General features: G+C 46.2%; 1 protein-coding gene across 1 annotated transcript in view; it reads left to right on the top strand.

The window, feature by feature from the left end:
* Window positions 1-21,670, top strand: part of LOC137371609 (cilium assembly protein DZIP1-like) — a 437,496-nt gene that overhangs the window by 63,622 nt on the left and 352,204 nt on the right. The window contains exon 4 of the mRNA XM_068034440.1: window positions 4,473-4,557. Within this exon, the coding sequence (XP_067890541.1) occupies window positions 4,473-4,557 (85 nt within the window). The remainder of the gene's footprint in view (window positions 1-4,472; window positions 4,558-21,670) is intronic.

The raw sequence follows: 21,670 nt of genomic DNA, 5'->3' as shown, positions 1-21,670 counted from the left end.
TATGCCGACCATAATGCCTATTTATACTAATCCCACCTACCTGCATTAATTCCATATCCCTCTATGCCCTGCTCATTCAAGTACCTGTCCAGATGCCTCTTAAATGTCGCAACTGTTTCTGCCTCCACCACCTCTAACAGAGCAAGGCTACACCTTCTTCTGGCAGGGTAGGGATCCTGAAGAACCAAGACAGCAAAGAGTGGGCTTCGCCTTCAGAAACACTTTGCTCAGCATGATAGAGCCACCTTCAAATGGCTCAACGCCTACTGTCCATCCGACTGCTCACCGCCTCTGGTCCAGTACAGCTACTCAGCATCTATGCTCCAACATTCTGCTCCCCACCTGAAGCTAAAGACCAGTTCTACGAGGAACTCCATAATATCATTAGTAGCATCCCCAATACTGAACATCTGTTCCTGATGGGGGACTTTGATGCCAGGGTTGGGGCCGACCATGACTCATGGCCCTCCTGCCTTGGGCGCTATGGCATTGGAAGGATGAATGAGAATGGACAGAGACTGCTTGAGTTATGTACCTATCATAACCTCTGCATCACCAACTCGTTCTTTCATACTAAACTCTGTCACCAGGTTTCTTGGAGGCACCCCAGATCACGTCGTTGGCACCAGCTGGACCTCACCGTAACAAGGCGAGCCTCCTTAAACAGCGTTCAAATCACACGCAGCTTCCACAGTGCAGACTGCGACACCGACCACTCCCTGGTGTGCAGCAAGGTTAGACTCAAACCAAAGAAGCTGCATCCCTCCAAGCAAAAGGGCCACCCGCGCATCAACACGAGCAGAATTTCTTACCCACAGCTGTTACATAAATTTCTAAATTCACTTGAAAAAACCCTTCGAAACTCTCCCACAGGGGATGCAGAGACTAAGTGGGCCCACATCAGAGATGCCATCTATGAGTCAGCTATGACCACCTATGGCAAACGTGTGAAGTGGAATGTAGACTGGTTTCAATCTCAGTTTGAAGAGCTGGAACCTGTCAAAGCCGTTAAGCGCATTGCACTGCTGAACTACAAGAAAGCCCCCAGCGAGTTAACATCTGTAGCACTTAAAGCAGCCAGAAGCGCTGCACAAAGAACAGCCAGGTGCTGCGCAAATGACTACTGGCAACACCTATGCAGTCATATTCAGCTGGCCTCAGACACCGGAACCATCAGAGGAGTGTATGATGGCACTAAGAGAGCTTTTGGGTCAACCATCAAGAAGATTGACCCCCTCAAATCTAAATCAGGGGACATAATCACTGACCAACACAAGCAAATGGACCGCTGGGTGGAGCACTACCTGGAACTGTACTCCAGGGAAAATGTTGTCACTGAGACCGCCCTCAATGCAGCCCAGTCTCTGCCAGTCATGGATGAGCTGGACGTACGGCCAACAAAATCGGAACTCAGTGATGCCATTGATTCTCTAGCCAGCGGAAAAGCTCCTGGGAAGGATGGCATTACCCCTGAAATAATCAAGAGTGCTAAGCCTGCTATACTCTCAGCACTACATGAACTGCTTTGCCTGTGGTGGGACGAGGGAGCAGTACCACAGGACGTGCGCGAAACCAATATCATCACCCTCTATAAAAATAAAGGTGGCCGCGGTGACTGCAACAGCTACTGTGGAATCTCCCTGCTCAGCATATTGGGGAAAGTCTTTGCTTGAGTCGCTTTAAACAGACTCCAGAAGCTGGCCGAGCGTGTCTACCCTGAGGCACAGTGTGGCTTTCGAGCAGAGAGATCGAGCATTGACATGCTGTTCTCCCTTCGTCAGCTACGGGAGAAATGCCGCGAACAACTGATGCCCTTCTACATTGCTTTCATTGATCTCACCAAAGCCTTTGACCTCTTCAGCAGACATGGTCTCTTCAGACTACTAGAAAAGATCGGTTGTCCACCAAAGCTACTAAGTATCATTACCTCATTCCATGACAGTATGAAAGGCACAATTCAGCATAGCGATGCTCCATCAGACCCCTTTCCTATCCTGAGTGGCGTGAAACAGGGCTGTGTTCTCGCACCTACACTGTTTGGGATCTTCTTCTCCCTGCTGCTCTCACATGCGTTCAAGTCTTCAGAAGAAGGAATTTTCCTCCACACAAGATCAGGTGGCAGGTTGTTCAACCTTGCCCGTCTAACAGCGAAGACCAAAGTACGGAAAGTCATCATCAGGGAACTCCTCTTTGCTGACAATGCTGCATTAACATCTCACACTGAAGAGTGTCTGCAGAGTCTCATCGACAGGTTTTCGGCTGCCTGCAATGAATTTGGCCTAACCATCAGCCTCAAGAAAACGAACATCATGGGACAGGAGGTCAAAAATGCTCCATCCATCAATATCGGCGACCACGCTCTGGAAGTGGTCCAAGAGTTCACCTACCTGGGCTCAACTATCACCAGTAACCTGTCTCTAGATGCAGAAATCAACAAGCACATGGGAAAGGCTTCCACTGCTATGTCCAGACTGGCCAAGAGAGTGTGGGAAAATGGCGCACTGACACAGAACACAAAAGTCCGAGTGTATCAAGCCTGTGTCCTCAGTACGTTGCTCTACGGCAGCAAGGCCTGGACAATATATGTCAGCCAAGAGCGACGTCTCAATTCATTCCATTTTCGCTGCCTCCGGAGAATCCTTGGCATCAGGTGGCAGGACCGTATCTCTAACACAGAAGTCCTTGAGGCGGCCAACATACCCAGCTTATACACCCTACTGAGCCAGCGGCGCTTGAGATGGCTTGGCCATGTGAGCCACATGGAAGATGGCAGGATCCCCAAGGACACTTTGTACAGCGAGCTCGCCACTGGTATCAGACCCACCGGCCGTCCATTTCTCCGCTTTAAAGACGTCTGCAAACGCGACATGAAGTCCTGTGACATTGATAACAAGTCGTGGGATTCAGTTGCCAACGATCGCCAGAGCTGGCGGGCAGCCATAAAGGTGGGGCTAAAGTGTGGCGAGTTGAAGAGACTTCGCAGTTGGCAGGAAAAAAGACAGAAGCGCAAGGGGAGAACCAACTGTGTAACAGCCCTGACAACCAATTTTATCTGCAGTACCTGTGGAAGAGTCTGTCACTCTAGAATTGGCCTTTATAGCCACTCCAGGCGCTGCTCCACAAACCACTGATCACCTCCAGGCACTTACCCATTGTCTCTCGAGACAAGGAGGCCAAAGAAGACTTATCAGCCCAAGTCTGGATATTGTCCAGGTGTTGTTACATTTCTACACGGACTGCTTCAGTATCTGAGGAGTCTCGAATGGTGCTGAGCATTGTGCAATCATCTGAGAACATCATCATTTTTGACCTTATGATTGAAGGAAGGACATTGATGAAACAGCTGAAGCTGGTTGGGCCTAGGATACTAGAACTTCTGCAGTGATATCCTGGAACTGAGATGATTGACTTCTAACAACCACAACATCTTCGTTTGTGCTAGGTATGACTCCAACCTCCAAGTCAGCAAAGAGTCCAAATCACATTATCTACTCATATCAGTTTGACCATTTTCCAATGCAATGTAATTTTGAATGTTGACAGAGCCACCTTGGAAATGAATTCCACAGCCTCACGAGTAAAAGCAATGTGTTAAGTGTGAAAAATAAAACTTGTATCTTGTTGCTTTCCATTATTTAATCCTTATATTTTGAAAGGCATTTTCAAATGTTATTGGCTGCAGCTTTTCTGTGTTTATCTTTGAGAAAATTCCGTTAAGCAAGTCAATCAAGAAAAAAGATTAACATAAGCAGCAGAAATTCTAGCCGGACTGTCATCAAATTTTTAAAGAGTTTCTGAATACAAGTCCTGAATTCAAATTGATTTATTTAAGCAGACTCTTTCAGTAACACTATGCAATATTATAGAGATATTTGGTTGTCAGTTTAATTCTGTTTAAGTTTTATGTTTCTTGTCCTCACCATAAAAACTTATACCATAGATTGACTGTAAAGGTAGAGCTGATCCCCATGCTACATGCAGAGGTTTAGTTATTTGAGAGCTACTGATTTATTCATCTACCTACAATGGGTAAGGCAAACATAATTCTGTTCATTTATCCATCCCAGCAACAAATTACAAAAATACTTAGTGCACTAAGTCTGAGGAGATACCCACAAACTCCTTTTCAAAATTTTAATGCTGGTCCATCTGCTGCTTTTTAATCCTATCTAAAAATATTAAAATAACCTAAAAGCCACAAGAGGGCACACATTGCTAACAATGTATGCTAAATATTAGCTAAATAGTCTTTGCATGTGACTTTTCTGTAATTTTTCCATCAATCTTTTGATTGTGTTTTACTGTTACATGAAATGTATAACATACAATACTTGTTTTTTTTCTCTAAATAACTTTAAATAGCAATTTACGTGAATGAAAATTGCTGCTCCCTAATGAAGAAATAAATTCACTGCATTTTGATCTGTTTGCTGCTGCAGGTAGCTTTTACTGTTTTTCTCTTTTATTTGCAGTGCCAATATTGTGACAAAACTTTTATGAACTGTTTTTTTATGCAAAGTCACATTCAGCGTCGGCATCCAGATCATATTGATGTTGGTGAGTGATGATCATCTTCAATAATATAATCTGACATAACTAATTTTCCATCTGCAAAATTAACATGTCCATGTCAGAAGCATATGTCTGAAGGGTGGTCATAGAGTCATATTGCCATTTACAGCATGAAAGGATGCCATTTGGCCGATCAAATCCATGCTGGTTCTATGTAGAGCAGTCCAGTCAGTCTCACTCCCCTGTTCGATCCCCTTAGTCCTGCAAATTTATATCTTTCAAGTGTCCATCCAGTTTCCTTTGAAATAATTCATCATCTCCGCTTCCACCACACAGGTGGGCAGTGAGGTGCAGGTATTTACCACTCGCTGCATAAAAAAAGTCCTTCCACACATTCCCCTTGCATCTCTCGCCCAAAACCTTCAATCTGTGTCCCCTAGCCCTTGTTACATCAGTAAATGGGAACAGTTTTCCCTTGTCTAACTCATTTCAGCCTGTCATAATCTTGCACACCTCTATCAAATCTCCTCTCAATCTTCTTTGTTGCAAGGAGAACAACCCCAGCATTTCCAACGTAACCTTGGAATTAAAATCCTCCACTCCTGGAACGATTCTGGTAAATTTCCTCTACACCCTCTCCAGAACCCTCGCATCCTTCCTAAAGTGTGGCGACCAGAACTTTAATTGGGGCCTAACCAAAGCTTTTTAAAAGTTCAGCATAACTTCCCTGCTTTTGTACTCTTTCACTCCATTTATGAAGCCCAAGATCCCTTATGCTTTACTAACCACTCTCTCAATATGTTCTGCCATCTTCAAAGATCGATGCAGATGCACCTCTGTTCCTGCGCACTCTTTGGAACTGCGCTATTAAGTCTATATTTCCTCACCCTATCCCTTCTGCCAAAATGCATCATCTCACACTTGTCTGTATCAAATTCCATCTGCCACCTGTCTGCTCATTCTGCTAACCTATAAATGTCCTGTTGCAGGCTGTTCGTATCATCCTTACTCTTTGTCACTCCTCCAAGTTTGTGTTATCAGTAAATTTTGAAATTCTAAACTGCATTCCAAGATCCAAGTAATTTGTATATAACAAAAAGGCAGTGGCTCTAGCACTGACCCTTGGAAAACACCACTGTCTACCATCCTCCAGTCTGAAAAGTAACCATTTACCACAACTCGCTGTTTTCTGTCCTTAAGCTAATTTTTTTATCCAATTGGACACTCACCCTCCTAATCCATGGGGCTCAATTTTATTAACCAGCCTTTTATGTGGTACTTTATTAACCACTTTCTTAAAATCCAGAAAACAACATCCACCACATTCCCTTCATCAACCTTCTCTGCTATGTCATTATTTGATTAGATTAGTCAAGCATGATCTGCATTTTACAAATCCAGGTTGGCTATCTTTAATTAACTCAAACCTGTCCAAGTGCCTGTTGATTTTAACCAGGATTATTGTTTCTTAAACTTTACCCACTACTAATGTTAAACTAACTGGTCTGTAGTTACTAGGACTGTCCTTACATCCTTTCTTGAATAAGGGTGTCACATTTGCCACTCTCCAATCCTCTGGCACTCCCTCATTTGTAGGGCAGATTGGAAAATCACCACCCCCATTTCCTTTAGCAACCTAGGATGTAAGCCATCCAGACCAGGTGACTTATCCACCCGAAGCATAGTCAGCCTTTTCAGTACCTCCTCCCTCTCAGCTTTTGTCCGATCCATTGCCTCTTCTCTCGCCACTTCTACCAATATTGTCAGATTCCTATTCCTTAGTAAACACTGATACAAAGTACTCTAAGTACTCTAGTGTTGCCCTGCACCTCTAAGTATATATCACCCTCTTTGTCCTTAATAGGCCCCAATCGGCCTCTTACTATTTACTTACTATTTACATGCTGGTGGAAGATTTGTGAATTCCCTTTTATGTTGACTGCCATTCTATTCTCATATTCTCTCTTTGCCAGTCTTATTTTCCTCTTTGCCTCCCCTCTCAATTTACTGTATTTGGCCTAATTCTGCCTTGAATAATTCACCTGATGTGCATCATACACCCTCTTTTTTTTTTGTTTCATCATAATCTCTATCACCCTTGTCATCCAGTGAGCCGTGTTTTTGGTTTCCCTACCTTTTGCCCTTGTCGAAATGTACCTAGCTCATACCTGAAGCTTCTCTTCCTTAAAGATAACCCATTGTTCTGTTAGTTTTTCCTGTCTGTCTTTGGTTCCATTTTATCCTGGCTAGATCCCTTCTCATCGCATTGAAATTAGCCCTCTTCCAATCTAGCCGTTGTACTTTATATTGTTGCTTGCTTTTATGCATTATGAGTCTAAACCTTATGATAAGATGATCACTCTTACACAAGTGCTACCCCACACTCGCTTGGCCCACCATATTTACCGGCAATGCCTCCTTTCCAGTTGGGCCAAGAACATACTGATCAAGGAAGTTCTCCAGAACGCATTTCAGAAATTCTTCCCCTCCTTTCCCATTAATCTAACATTATCTCAATCGATATTTGTGTAATTAAAGTCCCCCAATATAACCACTCTATAGTTCTTGCATATAGAGTTACAGAGACATACAGCATAGAAACAGGCCCTTCAGCCCACCATGTCCATGCCGACCATAATGCCTATCTATACTAATCCCACCTGCCTGCATTAATTCCATATCCCTCTATGCCTTGTTCATTCAAGTACCTGTCCAGATGCCTCTTAAATGTTGCTACTGTTCCTGCCTCCACCACCTCCTCAGGCAGCTCATTCCACATACCCACTATTCTTTGTGTGAAAAATTTACCCCTTTAACATAGAACATAGAACAGTACAGGCCCTTCGGCCCACGATGTTGTGCCGAACCTTTAACCTACTCTAAGATCAAACTACCTACCTACCCTTCATTCTACTATCATCCATGTACCTATCCAAGAGTCGCTGAAATGTCCCTAATGTATCTGCTTCTACTACCACCGCTGGCAGTGCATTCCACGCACCCACCACTCTCTGTGTAAAGAACCTACCTCTGACATCTCCCCGAAACCTTCCTCCAATCACCTTAAAATTATGCCCCCTGGTGATAGCCCTTTCTGCCGTGGGAAAAAGTCTCTGGCTATCCACTCTATCAATGCCTCTCATCATCTTGTACCCCTCTATCAAGTCACCTCTCATCCTTCTTCGCTCCAATGAGAAAAGCCCTAGCTCCCTCAATCTTTCTTCGTAGGACATGCCCTCCAGTCCAGGCAGCATCCTGTTAAATCTCCTCTGTACCGTCTCTAAAGCTTCCACATCCTTCTTATAATGAGGTGACCAGAACTGAACACAATATTCCAAGTGTGGTCGAACCAGGGCCTTATAGAGCTGCAGCATAACCTCACGGCTCTTAAACTCAATCCCCCTGTTAATGAAAGCCAACACACCATATGCCTTCTTAACAACCTTATCAACTTGGGTGGCAACTTTGAGCGATCTATGGACATGGACCCCAAGATCCCTCTGTTCCTCCACACTACTAAGAATCCTGTCTTTAAGCCTGTATTCCGCATTCAAATTCGACCCTCCAAAATGAATCACTTCACACTTTTCCAGGTTGAACTCCATCTGCCACTTCTCAGCCCAGCTCTGCATCCTGTCAATGTCCCGTTGCAACCTACAACAGCCTTCCACACTAACCACAACTCCAGCAACCTTCCTGTCATCGGCAAACTTGCTAACCCAGCCTTCCACTTCCTCATCCAAGTCATTTATAAAAATCACAAAGAGCAGAGGTCCCAGAACAGATCCTTGTGGAACTCCACTGGTCACCGAGCTCCATGCTGAATACTTTCCGTCTACTACCACCCTCTGACTTCTATGGGCCAGCCAATTTTGTATCCAGACAGCCAACTTTCCCTGAATCCCATGCCTCCTTACTTTCTGAATGAGCCTACCATGGGGAACCTTATCAAACGCCTTGCTAAAATCCATATACACTACATCCACTGCTCTTCCTTCATCAATGTGTTTTGTCACATCTTCAAAGAATTCAATAAGGCTTGTGAGGCATGACCTGCCCCTCACAAAGCCATGCTGACTGTCTCTAATCAAACCATGCTTTTCCAAATAATCATAAATCCTGTCTCTCAGAATCCTCTCCAATAATTTGCCCACTACCGACGTAAGACTGACTGGTCTATAATTCCCAGGGTTATCCCTATTCCCTTTCTTGAACAAGGGAACAACATTTGCCACCCTCCAATCATCCGATACTACTCCAGTGGACAGTGAGGACGCAACGATCATCGCCAAAGACGCAGCAATCTCTTCCCTCGCTTCCCGTAATATCCTTGGGTATATCCCGTCTGGCCCCGGGGACTTATCTGTCCTCATATCATTAAAAATTTCCAGCACATCCTCCCTCTTAACCTCAACCTGTTCTAGCATATTAGCCTGTTCCACACTGTCCTCACAAACGACCAGGTCCCTCTCACTAGTGAATACTGAAGCAAAGTATTAATTTAGGACCTCCCCTACCTCCTCCGACTCCAGGCACAAGTTCCCTCCACTATCCCTGATCAGCCCTACCCTCACTCTGGCCATCCTCTTGTTCCTCACATAAGTGTAGAACGCCTTGGGATTTTCCTTAATCCTACCCGCCAAGACTTTTTCATGTCCCCTTCTAGCTCTCCTAAGTCCATTCTTCAGTTCCTTTCTAGCTACCTTGTAACCCTCTGGAGCCCTGTCTGATCCTTGCTTCCTCATCCTTAAGTAAGCTTCCTTCTTCCTCTTGACTAGCTGTTCCACATCTCTTGTCATCCAAGGTTCCTTCACCCTACCATCCCTTCCGTGCCTCATCGGGACAAACCTATCCAGCAGTCGCAGCAAGTGCTCCCTAAACAACCTCCACATTTCTGTCATGCATTTCCCTGAGAACATCTGTTCCCAATTTATGCTCCCCAGTTCCTGCCTAATAGCATTGTAATTCCCCCTCCCCCAATTAAATATTTTCCCATCCTGTCTGCTGTTGTCCCTCTCCATGACTATAGTAAAGGTCAGGGAGTTGTGATCACAATCACTGAAATGCTCTCCCACCGAGAGATCTGTCACCTGGCATGGTTCGTTGCCAAGCACCAAGTCCAATATAGTCTGCCCTCGAGTCGGCCTATCTACATATTGAGTCAGGAAACCTTCCTGGACACACCTGACAAAAACTGCTCCATCCAAACTATTTGCACTAAGGAGGTTCCAATCAATATTGGGGAAGTTGAAGTCACCCATGACAACAACCCTGTTACTTCTGCACCTTTCCAAAATCTGCCTCCGAATCTGTTCCTCCATGTCTCTGTTGCTATTGGGGGGTCTATAGAAAACTCCCAACAAAGTGACTGCTCCTTTCCTGTTTCTGACTTCCACCCATAATGACTCAGTGGACAAACCCTCCTCGACGACCTCCCTTTCTGCAGCTGTGATACTATCCCTGATTAGCAATGCCATTCCCCCACCTCTTTTACCTCCCTCCCTATTCCTTTTGAAACATCTAAACCCCGGAACATCCAACATCCATTCCTGCCCCTGTGATATCCACGTCTCCGTAATGGCCACAACATCGTAGCTCCAAGTACTGATCCATGCTCTAAGTTCATCACCCTTATTCCTGACACTTCTTGCGTTAAAATAGACACACTTCAACCCATCATACTGGCTGCAACTTTGCCCTGTCAACTGTCTAACCTTCCTCACAGACTCTTTGCACTCGGTATCTGCCTGTTCAACAGCTACCCCATCCACTGATCCGTGGCTCCGGTTCCCATCCCTCTGCCAAACTAGTTTAAACCCTCCGGAAGAGCTCTAGCAAACCTCCCGCCCAGGATATTGGTGCCCCTCCAGTTCAGATGCAACCCATCCTTCTTGTACAGGTCCCACCTTCCCCAGAAGTTATCGCAATGATCCACATATCTGAATCCCTCCCTCCTACACCAGTTCTGTAGCCACGTGTTCAGCTGCACGCTCCCTGTTTCTAGCCTCACTAGCACATGGCACCGGTAACAATCCTGAGATTACTACTCTGCTCGTCCTGCCTTTCAGCTTCCAACCTAACTCCCGATATTCGCTTTTCAGGTCCTCATCCCTTTTCCTAGCTATGTCATTGGTACCGATATGTACCACGACCTCTGGCTGCTTCCCCTCCCCCTTAAGAATCCTGTAGACTCGATCCGAGACATCCCTGACCCTGGCACCCGGGAGGCAACATACCATCCGGGAGTCTCGTTCGCGACCACAGAATCTCTTGTCTGTTCCTCTAACCATTGAATCTCCTATCACTATCGCTCTGCTATTCTCCCCCCTTCCCTTCTGAGCCACTGAGCCAGGCTCAGTGCCAGAGACCTGGCCACTGTGGCTTTCCTCTGGTAGGTCCCCCCCACCCCAACCGTATCCAAAACGGTATACTTATTATTGAGGGGGACGGCCACAGGGGATCCCTGCACTGTGCGCCTATTCCCTTTCCCTCCCCTGACGGTCACCCAGCTACCTTTATCCTGTAACTGAAGTGTCACTACTTCCTGATAACTGCTCGCTATCACCCCCTCAGCATCCTGAATGATCCGAAGTTCATCCAGCTCCAGCTCCAGTTCCCTAACGCGGTCTGTGAGGAGCTGGAGTTGGGTGCACTTCTCACAGATGAAGTCAGCAGGGACACAAGTGGTGACCCTCACCTCCCACATCCTGCAAGAGGAGCATGCAACTGCCCTAGCTTCCATCCCCTCCGCACTAAATTGACAACAGAGATTTAAAAAAAAGGAAAACCTTACCTTACCAAACCCTCCACACAAGAGTCCTTTTTTTTTGGTTAGAGGAGGAGGATGGGTGGGAGACACTGCACGTGTAGTGTTTCGGGTTTAGCCACTGCCCGAATATATAGGTTTACGTACCCAGCAGTCCCCGTGTCCGCTGAAACAAAAGGTAAGTTATTTTAAACTGAAACTCACCTTCCCAGCTGCCACCTCGCTCGCACTATCGCTGCTTCAGGAAAAGCTCCCTCTCACCTTAAATCTATGCCCTCTAGTTTTAGTCACCCCCTACCATGGGAAACAGACTCTGGCTATCTACCCTTTCTATGCCTCTCATAATTTTATATACCTCTATCATGTCCCCTCTCAGCCTCCTTCGCTCCAGGGAAAACAGACCCAGTCTATCCAATTTCTCTTTATAACTCAAGCCCTCCAAACCAGGCAACATCCTTGTGAATCTTTTCTGCACCTTCTCTAGCTTAATCACATCTTTCCTGTAGTGCGACGACCAGAACTGCACACAGTATTCCAAATGTTATGTACAACTGTAATATGACGTCCCAACTCTTGTACTCAATGCCTCGGCCGATGAAGGCAAGCATGCCATAATCCTTCACCACCTTGTCTACTTGTGTTGCCACTTTCAGGGAACTATGTACTTGCACCCCAAGGTCTCTCTGCCCAACAACACTCCCCAGGGCCCTGCCATTCACTGTATGTGTCCTACCTTGGTTTAACTTCCCAAAATGCATCACTTCGCACTTGTCTGCGTTAAATTCCATTTGCCAATCCCTTGCCCACTTTCCCAGTTGATCTATATCCTGTTGTAACCTTAGACAACCTTCTTCACTGTCCACTATTTAGTTTAGTTTAGAGATACAGCACTGAAACAGGCCCTTCGGCCCACCGAGTCTGTGCCGACCATCAACCAGCCAATTATACTAATCCGACACTAATCCCATATTCCTACCACCTCCCCACCTGTCCCTATATTTCCCTACCACCGACCTATACTAGTGGCAATTTATAATGGCCAATTTACCTACCAACCTGCAAGTCTTTTGGCATGTGGGAGGAAACCGGAGCACCCGGAGAAAACCCACGCAGACACAGGGAGAACTTGCAAACTCCACACAGGCAGTACCCAGATTTGAACCCGGGTCGCTGGAGCTGTGAGGCTGCGGTGCTAACCACTGCGCCACTGTGCCGCCTGCAAACTTACTAATCATGCCCCTTACATTTACATCCAAGTCATTAATATATATAGGGCGGCACAGTGGCGCAGTGGTTAGCACCGCAGCCTCACAGCTCAAGCGACCCGGGTTCAAATCTGGGTACTGCCTGTGTGGAGTTTGCAAGTTCTCCCTGTGTCTGCGTGGGTTTTCTCCGGGTGCTCCGGTTTCCTCCCACATGCCAAAAGACTTGCAGGTTGGTAGGTAAATTGGCCATTATAAATTGCCACTAGTATAGGTCGGTGGTAGGGAAATATAGGGACAGGTGGGGAGGTGGTAGGAATATGGGATTAGTGTAGGATTAGTATAAATGGGTGGTTGATGGTCGGCACAGACTCGGTGGGCCGAAGGGCCTGTTTCAGTGCTGTATCTCTAAACCATATCTGACAAACAACAGAGGGCCCAGCACCGATCCCTGCGGCACACCACTGGTCACCGGCCTCCAATCTGAAAAACAACCCTCCACTACCACCCTCTGCCTCCTATCACCAAGCTAATTTTGCATCCAATTTGCCAGCTCACCCTGGATCCCATGTGTTCGAACCTTCTGGACCAGCCTACCATGCGTGACCTTGTCAAAGGCCTTGCTAAAGTCCATGTGGACTATGTCCATCGCCGTGCCCTTGTCAATCCTCTTGGTCACCTCCTCGAAAAACTCAATCAAATTCGTGAGACATGATTTCCCACGCACAAAGCCATGCTGACTATCCCTAATCAAACCATGCCTTTCTAAATGCATATAAATCCTGTCTCTCCGAATCGCTTCCAATAACTTTTCCACCACTAATGTAATGTTGACTGGGCTCTAGTTCCCTGGCTTACCCCTGCTGCCCTTCTTAAATAACGGCACAACATTAGCTATCCTCCAGTCTTCTGGTACCTCACCCGTGGCTAATGATGATGCAAAGGTCTCTGCCAGGGCCCCAGCAATCTTCTCCCTTGCTTTCCATAGCATCCGAGGATACACCTGGTCAGGCCCTGGGGATTTATCCACCTTAATGCGCTTCAAAACCTCCTCCTTTCTAATGTTGATATGCTCCAGGATATAGGTGTTCCCTCCCTTGAACTCACTAGCTTCCATGCCCTTCTCCACGGTAAATATGGAGGAGAAATATTCATTTAAGACCTCGCCCATTTCCCGTGGCTCCACACACAGATTGCCACACTGATCCTTAAGGGGACCTACTCTCTCCCTAGCTACCCCTTTACTCTTAATATACTTATGGAATCTTTTAGGTTCTCCTTTATCTTATCTGCCAGGGAAATCTCATGGCCCCTTTTCGCCCTCCTAATTTCCTTCTTACGTGTACTCCTACATCCCCTATACTCTCGCGGGACTCGCTTGATTCCAACTGTCTATACCTGACATATGCCTCCTTTTTTGTCCTGACCAGACACTCAATATCCCTCGTAAACCAAGGTTCCCTAAACTTGCCAGCCTTGCCGTTCCATCTAACAGGAACATGCCAGCCCTGAACTCTTCCTATCTCACTTTTAAAAGCCTCCCATTGCCAGACGACCTTTTACTTGTAAACAGCCTCTCCCATTCAACTTTTGAGAGTTCCTGTCTGATGCCATCGAAATTAGCCTTCCCCCAATTTAGGACTTTAACCTGAGGACCAGTCCTATCCTTTCCCATAAACTATCTTGAAGCTAACAGAGCTTTGGTCACTGGTCCCAAAGTGCTCCCCCACTGACACATCAACCACCTGTCCATCCTCATTTCCTAAGAGGAGGTCGAGTGTAGCCCCTTCTCCAGTAGGGCTATCCACATACTGCTTCAGAAAACTATCCTGCACACACTAACAAATTCTTCCCTATCTGATCCTAAGGCAGTCCCAGTCAATATTAGGGAAGTTAAAATCACCTACTATTACAACCCTCACAGCTCCAGAGACCCGGGTTCAATTCTGGGTACTACCTGTGTGGAGTTCGCAAGTTCTCCCTGTGTCTGCGTGGGTTTCCTCCGGGTGCTCCGGTTTCCTCCACATACCAAAGACTTGCAGGTTGATAGGTAAATTGGCCAATATAAATTGCCCCTAGTATAGGTAGGTGGTAGGGAAATATAGGGACAGGTGGGGATGTGGTAGGAATATGGAATTAGTGTAGGATTAGTATAAATGGGTGGTTGATGGTCGACACAGACTCGGTGGGCCGAACGTTCTGTTTCAGTGCTGTATCTCTAAAAAAAAACCCTATAATTCCTACACCTATCTGTGATTTCCATACATTTCTGCTCCTCCACTTCCCTCTATTGGGGGGCCTAGAGTATAATCCCATCAAAGTGATCACCCCTTTCTTATTTCTAAGTTCTACCCATCTGGCCTCGCTGGACTTTCCCCCCGGGATATCCTCTCTAAATACTTCCGTGATGTCCTCCCTAATCAATAGTGCAACTCCCCCTCCTCTCTTACCTCCACCTCTGTCTCACCAGAAGGATCGGTACCCCAGAACATTGAGCTGCCAGTCCTGCCCAACCCTCAACCACGTTTCTGTAATAGCTATAATATCACAATCCCATGTACCGATCCATGCTCTGAGTTCATCTGCCTTACCTGTGAGGCTTCTTGCATTAAAGTAAATGCAGTTTAACCTACCAGACCTTCCACGCTCCCTGTCCTGCCCCTGCCTGGCCTGCCTACTGGATTTGCTTGCTTTAATCTCTACATTTGCCTCAACTATTTCATCGGAGAGACTACTACTTTGGGTCCCACCCCCCTGCAAGGCTAGTTTAAACCCTCCCGAGTAGTACCAGCAAACCTCCATTGGTCCCCCTCCATTTTAGATGCAACCCGTCCTTGTACAGGTCACCTCTGCACCAGAAGAGATCCCAATGATCCAAGTAGCTGAAGCCCTTCCGCCTACACCAGCTCTTCAGTCACGCATTCATTTGCCTAATCCTCCTATTCCTACCCTCACTAGCACGTAGCACAGGGAGTAATCCTGAGATTACAACCCTAGAGGTCCTGCTTTTTAACCTTCTGCCCAACTCCCTATATTCACTTTGCAGGACCTCATCTCTCTTCCTGCCTATGTCATTTGTACTAATATGGACCACGACCTCTGGCTGCTCACCCTCCCCTTTCAGAATATCCTTAGCCACTTCGAGACATCCTTGACTCTAGCACCAGGGAGGCAACATACCATCCTGGAGTCTCTTTTATGGTTACAGAAACGCCTATCTGCACCCCTTATGATCGAATCCCCTATCACTGTAGCTCTTCCAACCCTTTTCCTTCCCTGCTGTGCAGCAGAGCCCTCCGTGGTGCCACGATCTTGGCTGTTGCTGCTTTCCCCTGGGAGGTCATCCCCCCCCACCCAACAGTATCCAAAGCGGTATATCTGTTTGAGAAGGGGATGGCCACAGGGGTCTTCTGCACTACCTGCCTGCGCCTACTACTCCGTCTAGTGGTCACCCATCTCTTTTCTGCTTGTGCCGCCATTACATGCGGCGTGACCACCTCACTAAACGTGCTATCCACAACGTTCTCAGCATCGTGGATGCTCCACAGTCAATCCACCCGCAGCTCCAGCTCCATAATGCAGGTAGCCAGTAGCTGCAGCTGGGTACACTTCCTGCACACATGGTTGTCAGGGAAACTGGAAGCATCCCTGATTTCCCACATAGCGCAGGAGGAGCATATCACGGGGTTGAGCTCTCCTGTCATGACTTACCCTTAGATTAATTCGTTACTCCCTGAATTAAAAAATACTAATTACACTCGGGGCCTTGTTATACCCACTCCAATCTAAAGTCCTTAAAAATACAACACTTTAGTAGTACTCACCTTATTACCAGAGGTTTTTTTTTCCAACAAGAAAAACTTTCCCTCTAATTTTTAAGATATTCTAACAGCTGCTACTCACCCAACCAATCACCTTGCAGCTCTCCACTGATGTCACTGTTGGCTTTTTTTTTCAAAACTCCGGTGCGCTGGAAGAGGTTTGACTGCTGTCCGCTCCGCTCCCGGAAGGTAAGAGCCTCTAATTTCCCTGTAGATTTGCTCCTCTATCTCTCGCTCATTATTTGGAGGCCTATAGAATACCCTTAGTGGCATGATCATACCCTTTTTGCTTCTCAACTCTCACCAAATGGATTCTGTCCTTGCCCCTTCAAGGATATCTTCTCTTTCCAACACTACAATGTCTTCACTAATCGGTGCTGCCACTCCACCTCCCATATTTCCTTCCCTATCTTAACACTTTATATGCTTATATGTTAAGTGCCCAGTTCTCGCCATTTTAAGCCATGTTTCCGTAACTGCTACTACAGCATATTCCCATACTGCTATTTGTGCCTGCAGCGCACCAACCTTATTCACCACACTTTGTGCGTTTACTTACATGCATTATAATCCTTTTTTTGCATTCCTCGTAGCCCTTCTCAGTCTGCTGCTATATGATACGGAACTACTCGAGAACTGTCCAACACTCTCACATTATGCACCTTATTCCTCTTTACTACTTTATATGCTGGTTCTCATCCCCCTGCCAATTTAGGTTAAACCCTCCCCGACCATACTAGTAAACCTCCCCGCGAGGACGTTGGTCCCAGTCCTGTTGAGATGCAACCTGTCCCTTTTGAATAAGTGTCTTCTGCCCCAGAAATAATCCCAGTGTGCCAAGAATCTGAAGTCCTCCCTCCTGCACCATGCTTCAAGCCATATGTTGCTCCTTCCTATCTTCCTAGTTCCACTCTTGCTAGCGGGTGGCACTGGAAGAAGTCCAGAGATTACTACCTTTGAGGTCCTACTCTGTGAACTTCCTGTGAATCTCCTCCCTAGCTCCTGAAACTCTGACCATAGGACCTCAACCTGCCCTTATTATGTCATTGGTACCAATATGTGCCACAAGTCTTGGCTCACTCCCCCCTGCAGAATATTCTGCACCCCTTCTATGATGTCCTTTACCCTGGCATCAGAGAGGCAAATATATCATGCAGGTTTATGATGATGGTCATAGAAATGCCTGTCTGTCCCACTGACTGTAGAATCTCCTGAACCAACTGCATTTCTACACTTTGCTACCCCCCCATGTACAGTCCCTTGCCAATGGTGCCATGCTCTGAACTGTATTCCTTTGGGGTATCGTCACTCCCAGCAATCTACAACGTTGAGTATCTGTTTGAGATTGACACACATCACAGACTCCTGAATCTCCTGCCTCTTCCTAGTCTTTCAGATGGCCATCCCTCTAGTATCCAGAAGTCTTACTGCCTGTGGGGTGACCACCTCCTGCAAAGTACGATCCACAAAACTCTCCTGATGCTCCACAGTGACTCCAGTTGCCCCTCAAGCTCAGAAATTCTAAGCTCGAGCTGAAGCAGCTGGAGACATTTCCCACACGTGGTTGCCCAAGACACATGAAGTGTCGTGGAGTTTCCACATGGTACAGGAATTGCAACCAACAGGTCGCAGCTGCCCATTCATGATGTTAAGAAAAACACTATTCCCCCTTTTAGAATCTAGTTGGTACCTGATTTAAACTATTATTTTAAACAATGCCTCTAAACCTGCTCAGTGCTACTGCTCTTATTAATTTCCTCACTGTTCTGCTCAGCCTGAGGTTATTAATTTCTTGGCTTCCAATCTGCAAAACTGCCCTAGTTTAGAGAGAGAAAAAGAAAAACACTCATCAACAAATGACTTACCCATTTTCCTGTGATGTCACACTTTGTTTTTTTTTCTTGGTTTCCTCTTTCTCTCTCTCTTTCACTCTCTCTCTCTCCATTACTGTTTTTTCCCCGCAATGCTGTCAGGCTTTCCACTGTTCTTGCAGTGCTCTCTTTCTCTCTGCCACTGCTTTATCCCTGCTGTGCTTTCGGACCTTCTGCTCCATGCTAAAGGGGGAATTTTATGCTCTCCCCTGCGGTGGGTTTGGAGACAGGGGAGTATATAATAGTGTGGGAAAGTGGTGGTAGGGGGAACCCCGTCATCTTTCCACCTCTGCCGAAATTAAGTCCAGGGCAGAAAGACCCGTGAATGACCTTCCTGCCCCGCCAGCAATTGAAGCCCTTAAGTGGGCAATTAATGCCCAATTAAGGGCCTCTTCCCGCCGCAGTTAGCCCAGCGGCGGCCTGTCCTTTCGCTGCACGGCAAGTAAAAGCATGCAGGTTGTTTTCTGGCACTGGGGGAGCAGGTCCCTCGTTAAAAGGCACTTAGTGCCTGACGAGGGACCTGGCATCGGCAAGGGAGGTCCTGCTGAGAGCCACCCCTGCCCTTGCTGCCGACCCCCTACATCCCCTGCCTCTGCCACCTCCAACCCAGGAGACCCCTCTCTCCCCTCTTTCCTCCCCGCACCCCTCCCCCCCCCCCGACCTACTTGTGGCCTGGGTCCATCACTGCTCCTGGGCCTTGGGTGGGTGCTCCACCAGCAGCAGCTATTGCCTCTGTGGTGGCATTGATCAGTGAAAGAGCTTCTGGCCTCTGATTGGCTGTCAGCTCTCAGAGGGCAGGAGTCAATCACCGGGGCCCTTGATCCTGTGGAAGACCCACTGCTGTCCAATTAATTGCCTAATTGGCATTTGATTCAGTGGGCCTCCCAGAGAAAGGTCAACGCGGGGTCCTCGGTGGCGCTTTTACCAGAGGTCAAAACAGAGACCCCCGTTGCCCAGATAAAATCCCAGCTGAAATGTTTGAACTGCATTCTACTTTAAGTGTTTAAAATAGAGATTTGTTTGTGCACAATTATACACCACTTTTTAGCAAATGCAAAACAAATAATCAAAATTTAATGAAAGATGCATATCATGACCTCTGGTGGTGGATTGAGTTCTGAATGACTCATTGGTTAAAGTGGATCTTGTTAAGGTGCTGCATAATTTGAAGCTCACCCATGCAACCTTTGATTCTATTGTAATCACTTTTTTAAATAATTCTGTCCCTTTTATTTCTGCTGTGTGTAGATTTTTTAAAATGTATTTTTCAATCTGTTTCATACCTACATTAGAAATGAAAATATTTACTTCATGTGGTTTAATAATTAGTAGAAAAGTGATTGAATCAGTACCTTTGATCCTGTTTACATTCTCCAATACTTAAAGCATCTGATAAACTGTGGACAATTTTGGACTCCTTATCTATTGAAGGATATACTTGACTTGGAGGTAGTGCAGCAAAGGTTCACTAGATTGATATAAAAACAAGAAATGCTGGAAATACTCAGCAGGTCTGGCAGCATCTGTGGAGACAGAAGCAGAGTTAACGTTTCAGGTCAGTGACCCTTCTTCAGAACTGGCAAATAATCGAAATGTAAAAGGTTATAAGCAAGTAAAGTGGTGGTGGGGCAAGAGATCACTAGATTGATTACTGGAATGAGATTGTGGTATAATGGGAGGTTGAGCAGAATGAATCTATACTCCAGAATGAATCTTATATGTTTAAATGAGATCACCTCTCATTCTTCTGAACTCCAAAGATTCTGAGGGGCCTTGACACGGTAGATGCTGAGAGGTTATTTCTCCTGGCTCGAAAGTCTAGAACGGCTTGGGGGATTGTAAGGGGTTGATCATTGAAAAGTGAAAGGAGGAATTTTTTCACTTAGAGACTTGTTAATCTTTGGAATTCTCTGTCCCAGAGGGCTATGATTGGTTAGTCATTGAGTATATTGAAGGCTGAGATAGATTTTTGACCTCCAGGGGAATCAAGGGATATGAGGATCAGGCAGGAAAGTGGAGTTGAGGTCAAACATCAGCCGTAATCTATTGAATGGCAGAGCAGGCTCGAATGGTCGTGTGGCCTACTCACGCTTCTATTTCTTATATTCTTTTATTCTTAAACATAATATGACTGCTCTGAGAATATAGAGTCATAGGGTTATACAGCACAGAAACAGGCCCTTCGGCACATTTTGTCTGTGCCAGCCATCAAGCACCTATCTATTCTAATCCCATTTTCCAGCACTTGGCCTGTAGCCTTGTATGCTAAGGCGTTTCAAGTGCTCATCTGAATACTTCTTAAATGTTGTGAGGGTTCCTGCCTCTATCACGCCTTCAGGCAGTGTGTTCCAGATTCCAACCATCCTCTGGGTGAAATTTTTTTTCCTCAAGTCCCTTCTAAACCAACTGCCCCTTACTTTAAGTCTATGCCCCCTGGTAATTGACCCCTTCGCTAAGGGAAAAAGTTTCTTCCTATCTATCCTATCAAAGCCTCTCATAATTTTGTATACCTCAATCAGGTCCTCCCTCAACCTTCTCTGCTCCAAAGAAAACAACCTAGCCTATCCAGTCTCTCTTCATAGCTGAAATTCTCCAGCCCAGGCACCATCCTGGTGAATCCTCTCTGCACCCTCGCCATTGCAATCACATCCTTCCGATAGTGTGGTGACCTGAACTGTACACAGTACTCCAGCTGTGGCCTAACTAGCGTTTTAAACAGCTCCATCATAACCTCCCTACTCTTATATTCTGTGCCTCAGCTATTCAAGGCAAGTATCCCATATGCCTACCTAATCATCTTAGCTACCTGTGCTGCTGCTTCAGTTATCTATGGACAAGTACGCCAAAGGCCCCCCTGTACTTCCTAGGGTCCTACCATCCATTGTATATTCCCTTGCCTTGTTTAGTCCTCCCAAAATGCATCACCTCACACTTCTCAGGATTAAATTCCATTTGCCACTGCTGTGCCCATCTTACCAGCCCATCTATATCCTCCTGTAATCTAAGGCTTTCCTCCGTACTATTTACAAAACCACCAATTTTCGTGTCATCTTCGAATTTACTGATCATACCTCCTATATTCATGTCTAAATCATTTAATGTACACTACAAACAGCAAGGGTCCCTGCACCAATTCCTGTGGTACACCACTGGTCACAGGCTTCCACTCGTCACCCTCTGCCTCCTGCCACTAAGCCAATTTTGGATTCAATTTGCCAAATTGCCCTGGATCCCATGGGCTTTTACCTTCTTAACCAATCTCCCATGCAGGACCTTATCAAAAGCCTTACTGAAGTCCATGTAGACTACGTCAACTGCTTTACCCTCATTTACACATCTAGTCACCTCCTCGAAAAATTCAGTCAAGTTTGTTAGAAACGATGTCCCCCTGACAAAGCCATGCTGACTATCCCTGATTAATCCCTGTCTCTCCAAGTGAAGATTAATCCTGTCCCTCAGAATTTTTCCAATAGTTTCCCTACCACTGATGTTAGACTT

The sequence above is a fragment of the Heterodontus francisci genome, chromosome 6 (assembly GCF_036365525.1).
Source record: "Heterodontus francisci isolate sHetFra1 chromosome 6, sHetFra1.hap1, whole genome shotgun sequence".
In the NCBI taxonomy this organism is placed as follows: Eukaryota; Metazoa; Chordata; class Chondrichthyes; order Heterodontiformes; family Heterodontidae; genus Heterodontus; species Heterodontus francisci.
The sequence above is the reverse complement of the archived record's forward strand: the minus strand, read 5'-3'. Positions and strand labels throughout refer to the sequence as shown.